This window comes from Salvia splendens, chromosome 3, assembly GCF_004379255.2.
Source record: "Salvia splendens isolate huo1 chromosome 3, SspV2, whole genome shotgun sequence".
Taxonomy (NCBI): domain Eukaryota; kingdom Viridiplantae; phylum Streptophyta; class Magnoliopsida; order Lamiales; family Lamiaceae; genus Salvia; species Salvia splendens.
The window spans coordinates 5,648,201-5,662,452 of NC_056034.1; the positions used below are offsets into that span (position 1 = coordinate 5,648,201).

Genomic DNA, 14,252 nt, shown 5'->3' on the forward strand with positions numbered 1-14,252 from the left:
GTTTTAGCTTTGTCCTGTAAGTTGATCAGTTCAGTTAATTTAGTTTTCTCAAGTCCAGTAGTTAACTTAACCCACCCCCTAGAAAGAGTGGCAGCAGCCATCCTCAAGTCGTGTCATGCAAACAAATGTCGAACGCCTCATCTCTGTGGAATCGATCCTTATTTCCCTATACTAGTTAATAGTATTGTGGGTTACGGTTTTGAAAACACGCTCCTTTTAGCTATCTTGTTCATCTCACTCAAGTCGAATCAGTGTCGAGTTGATCAGCCTGAGCTTTTACTGGATCCACTCACCTGCAGTTTGCAGGTAACAAACATATATAGGCTGGTTGGATCAGTTTGACGATCCAACTTGAGTAAGCCACCAGGATAATACAAGAAGATGAAGAGAGAGAACGAAAGGAGTAACTTTCAGTTTACTCGAAATGGTGTCGTTTTTATACCATATCAATTCCGATTTTGACCATTTGTCTATCACTTCTATTGTATTGTTAACCCAACTTTAAATTAACGTAAATTTATTTTTCTATTCTTGATTACAGATTTACATTTACCACGATTGCTACAAGATCTAAGTTTATTTCGTTTATAGTACAGTCCTTCCGTCTCAGTTTTAGCGAGATGTTTTTATTTCCGCACATGTTTTAGAAAAATGATTATAAATAGTTAAAGTGAAGATAAAATTAAATAATATAAAGAATACTATAGAAAAGACTCTCGTCTATATTATTATTCTCTCTGTTATTTAACTTTATCTCCACCCTAACTATTTACTACGATTATTTTTTAAAAAATAATAAAAAATGAAATGGGTGTAGCTTAGGCCGGAGGGAGGGAGTAAGAGTGTCCACTATGGTGAGGACGCGGCGATAGTCGCGGGTTGGGGCGGCGGGCGGGCGGGTTATAGTGTAGAAGTTGTCCACCCCCGGGGCGGATGAGGATTGGGGGCGGTAGGATGGCGGACGACGGATAGGTGGAGTTGGGGCGAGGACGCGGCTGGTCGGAATTAGCCGCGCCTATATGCGCGGCGACCATAGTGGACGGACATCCGGCGCGCCTATGTCAATTTCGATTTTTTTATTTACCTCTATAAATACACTCTCCACCACCTATTTTTCACCATTTTCACAAAATCCATCCATTCCCTATCTACACAACCACTCACCGTGTGGACGACGAACCACCCGACTCTCAGGAGGTGTCCACCATAGTGGCGGAAATAGAATTTTACCTGTTTGCAATACAATGAATATTCGGCCCCAATTACCTCGTTTTCTAATTATTTACACTGCGATCATTTTAATTATACCTGATTAAAACTAAAAATATTTTAAAATGATGATTATAAAATTTGAGGACTATTAGAGGTGTCCACTATAGTGGCCGAAATAGAATTTTAAGGCTATGAATAATTAAATTGGGGCTATGAACAAAAATTGAGGCATTACTATTGGGGTGTCCGCCTTCCTTACAGTGGACACCCTAATAATTTTGAGATTGAGCCTTGTACAAGAGACAGTGGCCTAGTTAGTCTAGTGATTTGATTGATGTGACGTAATAGTTACTTTGGAATCTATCCAGCGACTAGACGTTTTACATTTCCAGCTTAAAGTTTAAATGAATTTTATTGTGTCAGCATATGTTTGTTTATTACTTGGCCGTCTATTGTTTATGAAAATAATTATTGATTGGGCAACTACTCCTTCTCATTGGTGCTAGATTTAGTTTAACACTGTTCTGATTTTTAAATGTAGTAACAGAAAGTGACTAAAAACGGTAGAACTAGTTTTATGCGTATTCCGTTCCATCCTTAATTAATTTTGTTATGTTTAGATTGTTCCGGTGATTGAAAGCTAAGTATATTTTATCTTCTTTATTTTATTCTTTTTTCCTATTTTATTTTTTCTTTTAAATTCTATATCTAAAAGAAATCAATCAGTTACAACACAGAACAAAAGGAATATTAGTTGTATATTAATAAAATGTAAATAAAATATAATTAGTAAAATATGAAATCTATTATAAAAAGTAGAAAAAGCAAATAATAAGATAATTATTTACTAATGGTCACAAATAGCAAATTACAACTATTAATGAGAAACTGAAGTAGTTATTTTACAAATACTATTATACTCCATCCGTCCCAAGTTACTTGAGTCATATTTTTTTGGGTTGTCCCAAGTTACTTGAGTCATTTTCTTTTTTGACTAAACCAAAACATCTAATCTCACATACTTTATTCTTTCTTTTACCTTTCTCTCTTATTTCTTTTACTTTATTCTCTCATCTACTTTATTTAACTCACTAAACACAACTTTCTTAAATTTCATGCCGAAAAGAAACGCCTCAAGTAACATGAGACGGAGGGAGTACTGCTATATAAAGAATGTTATAAACAATAGAAGGTCATGTTCGAAGTTTTACATCTTAGAATATGACTATTAATCACGTTCCTATAAATATTATTTTTCCTTTAAAACTAAAAGAACATATAAGAAATTGGATATATATATATATATATATATATATATATATATATATATATATATATATATATAGGGTAGTGTTAAACTCCTTTTCTCCCCTTAGATTTAAGTTCCTTCTTAATCTGGACCGTTAGATCTCATTCATCAACGGTCCAGATGATCTGCATTATTACACTATAATGGTGCATTATTAGTCGGTGTGCATTATTCAACTGAAAATCTGCATTATTACACTATAATGGTGCATTATTAGTCGGTGTGCATTATTTAACTGAAAATCTGCATTATTAAATGACACGTGACATCAATCTAACCGTCGGATGACAAAATCGTGGGACTGAGGTCAAGAAGGAAATATGAGAAAATATGAAAAAAGGATTTGAATACAATCATATATATATATATATATATATAGAGGTTAGTGATAAAGATATAACTAATTTTAAGTGTATAATTAGAGAATAAATCTCAGCCACACAAATAAATGGAACAAATATTATTTATTTTAATAATATAAAATAGGCCAAGTGTATTTTTGGAAATTACATTATGAAATTTAAAGGAAAAATTACGCGGATACATTCTCCTTCCAAATCTCCTTCGATATCTCCTTCCAATTCTCCTTCGATTTCTTTCCAAATTTCCTTCCAAATTTGATCACTTCATTCAAATCATAAGAGGCGATTTAATTCAATTCGACGCGATTCAATTCAATCCGTTCATCGTGATTCAAATCAATGGATTCAATTATGAGGTCGGACGAAGATTATTTCGATTCCGACTCATCATCTTCGGGAGAGGAAGCTGAGACTTCTAAAGGTAATCATTATTCGTTGCACTTCTATAACAATTACGGTCGATCATGATTAGAGTGAAGAAGTTGAAGTTTGTGTGTTTGTTCTCATCATGATTAGAGTATGTATGATGTTCAAATACGTTAGAGTGATGTATTTATATGTTAAAGTGATGTATATAGGCTTTAATTGAAGCGTGCGTGTTTTGTGAATTGAATAGTGCATTGTGTTCCAGGGTTTAAGTGAGGTGTCTTTAATTTTTTGATATAGTGATGTATTTTGTTAACAACAGTGAAGTAAAATCATGCTTAGAGTGATGTTTTCCACGGTTAAGTGATGTTTCTTTGATTTTTTGATATAGTGATGTATGTTGTAAACAACAGTGAAGTAAATGCATGGCTAGAGTGATGTTTGTTTGATTTTTTGCTATAGTGATGTATATTGTTAACATCAGTGAAGTAAATGCATGCTTAGAGTGATGTGTTCCAATGTTAGTGATGTTTCTTTGATATTTTGCTACAGTGATGTACTTAATTGACAACAGTGAAGTAAAATCATGCTAATAGTCCGGAATATAGCTTTTACTTTACTAGTTCTTTATTCAGTGGCAAGGTTAACACTGGTTCCTTATTCAGTGAAGTAAATAGATACAACACAACAGTGAATTAAATAGTAAACAAGATATTAATGTAAAATAAGAACTTGCTATTGAATTTAAATGAAGTTTTTTACAATAGTTCATGAACGCTTGAAGTTTACAATCATTTTTTCCACATCTATGTTCATGTTTTTCTCATATTCTTCAAAATGCTTTGATACTGTTGCCAAGTTCTTCAATGACTCATGGTTTGTTTCCGACAATATTAATGCGCTGCAATACTTTGCTCTTAGTCTTTGGAGTGTTCTCTTGCTTCTTGTAGTTAATCCACACTTCCAATCTTGTTCCCGCTCACCATGATAACATTCCAAATGTCGCATAAAAAAACTCCACAATCTTCTACATTTGATGTTGTTCTCCAAGTCATTTTGAGTCTTTTTATGTTCACATCCTTTATTGATTTGCATTGGATGTGATACCTTTTTTTGTCAAATAATGACAAAAATACACTCTCTGCAATATATCATCATGAATATCAGATGTAGTTCACTATAAAGAGTATTCTACTTCACTGTAATCACAAAAATATTTCACTATATATCATGTATGCTTACCACAGTTTTAGGTATGCTACCATATTTGACTGTGATGTCCTCATCATCACCATTCTTTGAATTGTCAATCACCACTATACTTTTAGTGCTAAATCTGAAGCATATGGTATAGTAATGTTCCGTAGCACAAATTGGAAAGAACACCTACATAGATAATAATAATAATTTCAGAATAAAAACAATTAGTTAATATAACAAAGAATCCATTGTGTTCAGTATTTACCAAATCTACGTCGGTCTACTTGAAATACGGAATTTGTTCAACCTCATTTTCTAAATTGTCACAAAATCTATCAATTACGGTCATGATGTCGACCCCATCAGGCCGGTGAACAACTGTATACAGCTGAAAGATGAGACAAGTAAAATCTGGATAGAAATAATTCACTTTGTGTCCTGTTTTATAGCACTAATGAACTGTGTTTAGCTCACTTTATAGTGAACATATACTTATAGTGAAGTTTAAATATCATATAGTGAAATGAATATGATTAATAGTGAAGTATACATGCTTTATAATGTACATATACCATGCAATTAAGTTTTCAAAATTTATACTATACTTACGGATGGGTATGTTGTGAAAAAGAGGCGTCTCGATGAAGATAGAGCCTTGTATTCTTCCATGTTATTCAAATAAGAAGCCCATGCATTGATCACACCCACTTCTATTAGCGTATGTGGCAATAGTGAACAAAATTCTCTTTTTGTTACCATTATGACATCTTCATCATACAATATGGTGTCCCTGTTCAAACATGTGTGTGTTAGCACATCTTTTGTATATTTTTTGTAACACCCCGTAAAAACAAAAAAAAAACAAAAAAAAATCAATTATTTATTCCAAATTTGTAGTCAACTATTTGGTCAAATATATTTCTCCAAACCCCATCACCAAACGATTTCCCCATATCTCTACTCCCTAAAATCTCTCCAACAAACCAAATCTCCACAGAATTATTATATATCTCAACAACTCCATATCAGTTTCAAATCTACAATTTATACGTGAATATATATGCCCACACCGTCCCACAAATTTTTCATCACATCTGTAGTAGGGCATCCGTGAGTTTCATTCCTCCCTGAAATTGCAAAATATGTCCCCTTTACAAAAAGGTATATCCCTCCTAGCAACCAATTCTCCTTTCTCTTCATGTGTTTGCATCTCACATAATACCCAACCAAAAACCAAACTTTGAATCGAACATAAAAAAATGAAATAAAAGGTTTAAAATTTGGGGAAAAGGAGAGAGAGAGATGACCGGGGGTACGAAATTGGTGCTTCCGTGAAGTAATTTTGAGAGTAAGCTTGATGTTTTGGTGAATTGGGGAAGAATGGCAGAAGGAGAGAGAGGAAAAACATAGAGGGATTTGAGTTAGAGAGAGATGCAGTGATGGTTGGGAGTATACTTTTTACTAATTTCTTCCTCCTTTTGTACACGTATGTGTGTGTTGAGGGAGTATATACATGTGCTAAGTTAGGGAGTAAAATATGTTGCCTACTCCTTTCCCTTTTTCTTGTTTTAATTGTTTGAGCACTACTAATTATATTATTTGATGGGGTTCAATGAGGATTATTGTATAGTAATTTTAAAGTGGGGAATTGATAACTATGTATTGACATTAATGCCCTTGAGATGACATCTTTTCTTCTCTCTCCTATGACTCATCATCTCTTGTGGTGAACTCCACTTGATCAATTTGCTGATTAGGCAGGTTCCATTGCTTGTCCGCAACTGATCAACTTGTCTTCGGTTTTGGTCATTTTTCGCTTCTTTTCTGAGTTGATTAATTTGTTCTTGCATTCTGCCGCTTCAGCACTTTTTAGCCCCTGCACACTCAAATTCACCACTTTTTCGCACAGTATCACTCATGTTAGTGTAATAAACCCCTATAAAACCATGCTTGTAACGAGCCCTATCAGTATTCAAAAGGGATGTGATCAAATGCAAACTCTAAATATTGTACAAACTTCAAATTATAATTTGGACCGTTAGAAAATGTCAACAAATGACAACATAGTAACAATAAAAAATATCAACACAATGTCAATGGTTGATGCTGTGTTGACATTGTGTTGATATTTTTTTGTTGATGTTATATTATCATTTGTTGATATTTTTTAATGGTCCAGATCATAGTTTAGAGTTTGTACAATATTTACGGTTTGCATTTTATCACTATCCGTATTCAAAATATGTCATTGAGACACTGATAAACTAATTTTGATTTTAGTACATGCCTTTTGTTATGAAAACCCCATCTCAAACCACAAAATTATGTGCCCAAGAAAAATGAGAATGTCACTCCCAATAAATTTCGATTTTCCACCAGACTTTTTTGGAGGACAAAGGCCCAAAATTACATAAAACTAAACGCATCAACTGTTGCACAGGGAATTAACATAAATTAAATACGTAATACTCCATATACTTAGATCATTTCTTATAATATGCACTCATTTTTTAAAAAAATGAACAAAAATAAGATTTCAAAAATACTGTGCTAAATATAATACTATTCCGATTTGGTTCAGTTGTTTGAATTTCAAAAAAGAAAAATTCAACCCTAACTAAAACTCATTGAGTTGGCATTACAGTAATAGTATTACTCCAAATTAATGTGATGATCCATAAAAGTGGACAATCCCATTTGGTAGAGCTTGGTCCCCACATTATCACAACTAAGAATATGACATTTTACTAACCCCTACCCTTAATATAGACAAACTAGTGAGATAAGTTCAACCAACCAAAACAATACACTGAATTCCTCTTAATGCCCCCATCATTATAATAACACCCAAAATAGGACTATCTTAATCTTACAATAGTTTAAATTATATTATGTTTGTACATATAATATTTTTTCATCTAGTAAATACAAAACAAAATACTACTATTAAATATTGATCATAATGTCAAAGTGTTATTTTTATTGGAGCATATGCAGCCCCAAAAAAGAAAAGTGGATTTTAATAAAGTAATTGAAATAAGGGGCAATTGTGGCCTTATCAGCCCATATATGTAAATGCCATATTCTCAAAGACTTCAAACAACCAAAAGTGGCCCTGCCCTTTCTCTAGTGGGGGACCATTTATTGGCATTAATCAAAAAGATTATGTGGCTAATGATTCTTTAAGATTGAAAGGTGGAAAAGAGTGGTGCTAATTTTTACTTGGTTTGAATTAGGATAAGGTTCCATTCATAACCTCTAATCTCTATTCTTTTTGTGCTTGCCCTATTATATCAAAATCGTTATCCTTCTTGGTCTATGAATTTTTAAATTGAGATGTATAATGAAATAATAAAAATTTTGATTGGAGAATCAAATTTATTTAATTATAAAATATATTTATAAAAAAATATATGTGGCAAAATTTTACCAAGTAAAAAGCATAACAATAAATAGTGAAGGTAAAATTGGAACTAAAACGCGTATGGTTAGAAATTCCACGAAAGGAAAGTGACTCTCAAATACTAGTCTGACAAGATTTGATTTAGTCAATTACTCCCTTAAATTATATCCTCAACTTGAGAGAAAGTAACCTCATTATAACAATAATTATTGAATTTAGTACCATTCATAAGCCCTAACAATAAAGTAAAGATAAAGCCTAATCACGATCATCCTCACTAATTCAAAATCAAACCCCAATTAAACTATCATAATTCTCTTGTTAAGGGTCTCTCTTTCCTCCCCTCTTAGTGCACCCAAATAATTCTTTTAAAAAAAGAAAAAAACAAGTCTCTCCTCCACACAAGGAAAACGCCGTTAAAAATTAAACGCCGTTTTCGTAAACAACTCTCAATTCTCACGTGACTTTGAAACTATACAAAAGTTTATAAAGTGGAAGTCACGTGACCTTTGGGATGGGGCTAGAGCAGTTGAGTTTAGGCACGGTGCCCGTTGACGGCGGAGCAGACGGCCGTCAGCCCGGCGACGAAGGGGGAAAAACGGCTCGGCTCCCGCGGTGGACGAGGCAAGAGATCCTGGTGCTGATTCAGGGCAAAAGAGTTGCGGAAAATCGAGTGAGAAGGGGGCGGGCTTCCGGGTCGGCGTTCGGGTCGGGTCAGATTGAGCCGAAGTGGGCGTCGATTTCCTCCTACTGCAAGAGGCACGGGGTGAACCGGGGGCCGGTCCAGTGCCGGAAGAGATGGAGCAATTTGGCAGGGGATTTTAAGAAGATAAAGGAGTGGGAATCGAAGATAAAGGAGGAGACCGAGTCGTATTGGGTGATGAGGAATGATTTGAGGAGAGAGAGGAAATTGCCTGGGTTTTTCGATAGGGAGATTTATGATATTCTTGACGGCGGCGGCGGCGGAGAGGAGGATGTGCTGCGTTTGGCCTTGGCGCCTGGGCCGGTGGCGGAGGCCGCCGATGAGGAGCCGGAGGCGTTGTTTGACAGTGGGCGGAGCACGGCGGCGGACGATGGACTTTTCTCGGATTTCGAGCAGTCGGGTCAGGAGGAGACGGGTCGGAGCTCCGAACAGAAAAGGGAAACTCCGGTTAAGGATATCCCCGCGCCAACGCCGATTTCAGGTAACTGATGATACCAAGATTGTCTCTTTTTTTCCCCATCTTTTGAAGTAAATTATGCTTCTTGATTATGCTTCAATGTATTGGTGCGAAAAAAGTTAGTACTAATGTATGGATTTTAGGTTGAACTGAGGGAATATTTTAAAATAGTTTAGTTGGGATACACTGATACGTGGTGTGTGATTATCGATCCTGCAGAGAATAGACATATAATGTCTGATGATAAAGAGACACACTATATCTATGGACTTATTTGCTCATTTTATTTTATTTTGGCACCTTTTTCTACTTTGCTTTTGGGGGAACAGGGATTTACTTGCTCTAGTCTGTATATCAGAATTAGAAGGAGGCGATTGGTGTTCCATATTTTACCTAAGAATGTTTTGTGGAGCCATATCCATGTGGATGAGCTCACAGTTATCCTTAATGAGGATTCTTAAACTAAGCGGCATTAAGAATCAAATATTGATTAATTGTGGAGCTGTTTGTTTTATCTGTCAATGCTTGATGGCTAGTATCTGTTTTGTTAAGTTGCAGAGAAACAATGTGGATCGTTTCCTCAAGAATCCCCTGGTCGAGGTACTTTCTCCTCGCCTGCACAGTCATTACTTTTTCTTCTTACATGATGGTAGACTTTTTTTGGTCAGATTGACTGTTGGACGAGGTATAGAAGGTTTTCTCAATCGTACAGACCAACTCATTCATATGAATATTTGGTTTTACTTTTGATCTTATTTGGTCATCTTTTTGTACTATAATTTGGCTTTATGAAGAAGCAATATCTATTGAAATTGTGTAAGAAGTGGTGCACATATAATATCAACTTGATGGGAGATGTTAAGCATAGTTGATAAGCGCTGTGGATGATTTGCAGGGAGAGATAAGGAGAAAGCAGGTGGTTCGGAAGAAAAGAATGAAGGAGGAAGGAAAAGAAAGCGATATGCAAGTGATGGAGGTGGAGAGAGCGAGGTTCAACACGAGCTGGTTGAAGCTTTGGAGAAAAATGGGCGATTGCTGCAGTCCCAACTAGAAGCTCACAACACTCACCTTGAGTTGGATCGAGAGCAGCGAAACGTCCATGTTAATAGCTTCATAACAGTCCTCAGCAAACTTGCAGATGCCCTTGGAAGAATTGCAGACAAATTGTAGCTGCTGCTCATGTACAGATTCCTTTTTCTTCAGCTATACAATTCAACATTTTGCTTCTTCAACTGCCAATCAATAAAACAGCCCTTTTTGTCATTTTATCCTTGTTAGCTTTAGAGCTGAGATTTGCATACTGTTTTATAGGATTATTTATTGTAATAAATTTTGGGAGTCTCTTCTCTTCTCAGTGTATAATACTACTCCATTTACTAGCTGTTTCCTTGTATGCCACTAAATAGTTTTTAATCCCAAGCTGCGCGTTATTTTTTGCTCACGAATATGGGTGGCAAAAACAATGCAAAAATTGAGGTTATTAATCTTCAATTGAATCTATTAATCAACTAAACTGATTGACATAAATCTTCCTACATTCAAGATAAAATACAGCAGAGAATATTTCAGGAACTCTTGCATACACATATTGGTTTTGACAATCTTTGATTATCAAATCTGGCAAGAGAGAGGTACATATGTTTAGATTAGATAGTTGTGTGTATGAACCAAAGACGAACAGCTTCCATTTTGTTATTCAATAATTTCAGTTTCCTATTGCTTCATCGTCTTGACTCTCATCTTGTCTTCAAATCTCACAACCACTGGGAATGGTAGTTAGGTTTGGATTTCAATATGCTCATTCAGTATCTCTTTTTTTTAGGACATTGTCTCATAAAATCTTTGGATATATTCCGTGATTATGGCAGAGTATCTGTAACGGTGTTGTATTCGGCGTGATTCTTGATCTTTTAGCGGGCTTTACGAAGTTTGTTACTTTCCAGAATTTTCAGTATGTTGATTACTTTAAGTTATAAGTGCTCTAGATTGAAATACTAGTATGCACTCTGTTATTCTGTTTGATGGCAAATCCTAGTTAAAAGTTAATGAAAACATCAGGTTAGTATGTATTGAATGGAAAAAGATGATGGATTGATTGAGCACTGAATTATTATTAAAAAGATGGTCTTTATATTGAATGGCAAAGAGGTCTCAATACGCGCAGGCAATCAAGACGAGAACTCAACGTGGTGTTGTTGGATAGTGAGCCATGTCCACCCGTTATTGATGGCTATGAGCAGAGATTGGGGAGCGTTTCATATCATCAAAGTTCATTATGTTGACGGTTGAAAAGTAAGTGAAAGAAGTTGAATGGCAGGCAGAGTTTTGCCTTTTGAGTTATAGCCAAGTATCAAATGCAATTGTATCTTCCTTATTTTACTACTAAAATAACTCCAAAGTCCAAAATAAATTAAACATATAGGGCAGGGCTATATGATTATGTAAAGACATTTGGATGCCCTCCTTCCAATTTCTAATATACCATGGATCTTTTTATAGCTGCGTAGCTGGTAAAAATTATGCTATTTAAGGTATAATTGTGATTTGTGAATATAAAGTCACACTCATACCAAGTACAAAAACTAACATAATAGTAGTACTTACTATAAACTGTACGAATACATGAGATCATGGCATGTACAGTTGTACTAGTAATTATTAAATCTTGGGAAAATATAATCATACTACTTAGGAAAATTCTGAGAAAAAGGATTAATAGATAGTAGTAATAATGAAAAGGGAATTGGAAAAGGATGGAATTGTCTGGGCATCGGTGGCCTTAGTTGTAAACTGTCCCCATCTGCTTCTCCTTTAACTTTTTCTTTGTATTTTCCTTTTCTCTTATTTATTTTTAATTTCAGAATTACATCTTTTTCTGTACCTCCACAAATATTTAATGAAATGCGACCCCTCGTTTCTTTTTCTCTTGAATTTTTAATTTTTATTTATTTCCTTTTCATGATTGTTTTTCTTCGTGTGTCTGGGTTGGCAATCGATGCATCTCACGTGGCAGATTGTTCCTTGTTTTGCAATCTCTAGGTCATCATCATTTCGCCAATTTGAGCATATACTCCCTCCGTCCCGCACTATTCGCACCTTTCCTTTTGGACACGGAGATTAAGGAATGAGTGATAGACAAAGTCAACAATTACGGCTGTAGGTATAAATTGCTACTAAAAATGGAAAGAGTGCAAATAACTTGGGACGCCCAGAAAGGAAATAAGTGCAAGTAAAAATGGAAAGAGTGCAAATAACTTGGGACGCCCAGAAAGGAAATAAGTGCAAGTAGTGCGGGACGGAGGGAGTATTACTCAATAAAAATATTGGATCATGTTTTCGGATTGAATTAGTTAATGACGGTATTACCCTTGAGAGTACGAAAATACAACGACATACGCAAGGCACAAATGTTGTTGGGGGTGGGGGGGGGGCGAATGCAATTGTACACATACTTGGCCATTAGCCGTGGAGCGCACCACGTCATCAGTTTTATCCTCTTACCCTCCAGGCCTCCACCTGCAGTGGGGCGCCCTATGGCGCGCCCTATGCATTTTCTTTTATTTAAATATTTAAATAACTACAAAAATTGAGAAAAAACTCCATTTCATTTAAAAAAAATAATACATTTATAAAAATTAATGTTCATATGCTTATGAGTTAGTCAAGAGTAGAGTCACATTATTAGTAATGTAATTGGATTTAAAATAAGAAAAATTCATGTTATAAAAATTAATTTTTATCGCATTTTCATCTTAATAAATGTATAAAATAATTTAGTTTTCAAGATAACTCAAGTAGTGTGTGTAGCCCAATGGTTAGGACTATTGCCTTCCAAGCAATAGACCTGAGTTTGAACCTTGGCAAATGCATTTTTTTAAGTAAAATGCTTGCCATCGTCCGCCGCCCCCATAATGGCGCGGACGCGGACGATGTATCGGACGTGGGCTTCGGGCGCGCCCAATGGCAGGTGTCATTGCTTTTTTGGGAAATTCGAGAAATTTATTGTGTTTTTCTTTTTTCATTTTGAAATTTAACTTGTCCCTTTTGGTGCAAGTATTATGTGCAAAGAAAATTGTAAAATGGTACAGTACTATTCGCGTAAAATCCTTGAAATTTTTTGTCTTTTCGCACTTACCCTGGTGCCACTTAATTTTTTTATTTTCCTTTTTCACTATTTATTTTATCTATACCACGCTGACTCGAACTTCTGATTTATTAGTTGGAAGGAAACGTCTTATTAATTGAGTTACGCTTCCCGTGCCTCTTAATTGGTTTTATATCAATATTTGATTTAGTAATTATCACTGTTTAGAGTTTTTTTGGCAAATCCTGAAATAGAGTTGATGTTGTTGAATCAATTCAAGTAGCATATATTCTGTAGTCATGTAGATATAATGAATTATTGAGTAATCAAGTTTTATATCTGGCGGACGAAAAAGTAAGTGTGAATAATCGGCTAGATTAGTTTATGTTATTTTTTGGTAATAAATTAGTAAAATTTGGTTCTTTGGCTGAAACCGTGAAAGGCAATACATGGCGATCTTCTGTCTCAGCTGAAGAGGTCTAGGATCAAATGTTATATTCTTATTATTCCAATAATCCAATGTCTTTGATTTTTCTTATTTTCATATCGTATCTCATGTTTCATTATCATTAGATGATAATATTCCATAATTAATGTTATCAGTGCTTTGTTTTGCATAGGTGGCGGCGGGCGCGCATGGTGCAATGCCGCACACCCAAATTTTCTTCCTAATAAATTAGTAAAAATTATTTTCTCGTTGAATAAAAATATGTGCACTTTATCCCAACTCAATACTCATATACATCAATTTATTTAAAACTTATACTATTATAACACACCATTACAACTCATTAAACACTAATAATAATACTGATCTCACTATCCTTCTTCTCCTTTCTTACTTTACCAATTATGTAATTCTGATGTCATTTTAAATACCCATATTTTGATGTGATGGGAAAAGTAATACTATATATTTCATTATCATCAAATGACAATATTGCATGTATAAATAAATTACTAGTACTAGTGATTTCAAATATGAGAACAATATATATGAAAAAAGCAGAAAAGAAATTGCAGAAGTCAAAAAGTAAAACAAAGCTAGGCCATAGTTGCTGCCTAAAAAAAGCACCATTCTTTTCACTTTTTCATTTGATCTGAGAATTCTTGCTTCGTTACTACTAGTAGTAGAAGTATTCTTTTAACAAAAAAT

The 14,252-nt window shown here is 34.8% G+C and overlaps 2 protein-coding genes across 7 annotated transcripts; one reads left to right on the forward strand and one right to left on the reverse strand.

Moving 5' to 3' along the window:
• Positions 1-3,963: 3,963 nt before the first annotated feature.
• LOC121793612 lies at positions 3,964-6,490 on the reverse strand. Of its 4 annotated transcripts, none has more exons than XR_006049133.1 (5): positions 5,757-6,490; positions 5,059-5,239; positions 4,715-4,827; positions 4,492-4,635; positions 3,964-4,390 (listed from the first exon to the last, which is right to left on the reverse strand). XR_006049133.1 is itself a non-coding variant. In XM_042191643.1 (4 exons), exons 1-4 carry the CDS (start codon positions 5,855-5,857, stop codon positions 4,331-4,333), a joined length of 486 nt encoding a protein of 161 aa, XP_042047577.1. In that variant the 5' UTR covers positions 5,858-6,490; the 3' UTR covers positions 3,964-4,330. The 4 variants fall into 4 exon arrangements, 1 of the variants encoding a protein (XP_042047577.1); XR_006049132.1 differs by having other exon boundaries at positions 4,715-4,837; XR_006049131.1 differs by having other exon boundaries at positions 4,715-5,239.
• Positions 6,491-6,576: 86 nt separating this feature from the next.
• Positions 6,577-10,394, forward strand: LOC121794553 (trihelix transcription factor ASR3-like). 3 transcript variants are annotated; one of them, XM_042192762.1, is made up of 3 exons: positions 6,578-9,036; positions 9,571-9,612; positions 9,908-10,394. In XM_042192762.1, the coding sequence occupies exons 1-3, from the start codon at positions 8,367-8,369 to the stop codon at positions 10,180-10,182; spliced, it is 987 nt and encodes a 328-aa protein (XP_042048696.1). In that variant the 5' UTR covers positions 6,578-8,366; the 3' UTR covers positions 10,183-10,394. The 3 variants fall into 3 exon arrangements, with proteins under 3 accessions (XP_042048697.1, XP_042048696.1, XP_042048695.1); XM_042192761.1 differs by having other exon boundaries at positions 6,581-9,036; positions 9,565-9,612; XM_042192763.1 differs by lacking the exon at positions 9,571-9,612 and having other exon boundaries at positions 6,577-9,036.
• The last annotated feature ends 3,858 nt before the right edge of the window (positions 10,395-14,252 follow it).

Excerpts from the sequence above, each read along its gene's own strand:
- LOC121793612 (XM_042191643.1), bottom strand. The coding sequence starts at position 5,857 with ATGTTTTTCCTCTCTCTCCTTCTGCCATTCTTCCCCAATTCACCAAAA. Across the intron at positions 5,240-5,756 it reads GCACCAATTTCGTACCCCCG|GGACACCATATTGTATGATG; the intron begins GTCATCTCTCTC and ends ATGTTTGAACAG. Across the intron at positions 4,636-5,058 it reads TTTTCACAACATACCCATCC|GTGTTCTTTCCAATTTGTGC; the intron begins GTAAGTATAGTA and ends TTATCTATGTAG.
- LOC121794553 (XM_042192761.1), top strand. The coding sequence starts at position 8,367 with ATGGGGCTAGAGCAGTTGAGTTTAGGCACGGTGCCCGTTGACGGCGGA. Across the intron at positions 9,037-9,564 it reads CGCGCCAACGCCGATTTCAG|TTGCAGAGAAACAATGTGGA; the intron begins GTAACTGATGAT and ends TGTTTTGTTAAG. Across the intron at positions 9,613-9,907 it reads TCAAGAATCCCCTGGTCGAG|GGAGAGATAAGGAGAAAGCA; the intron begins GTACTTTCTCCT and ends GATGATTTGCAG.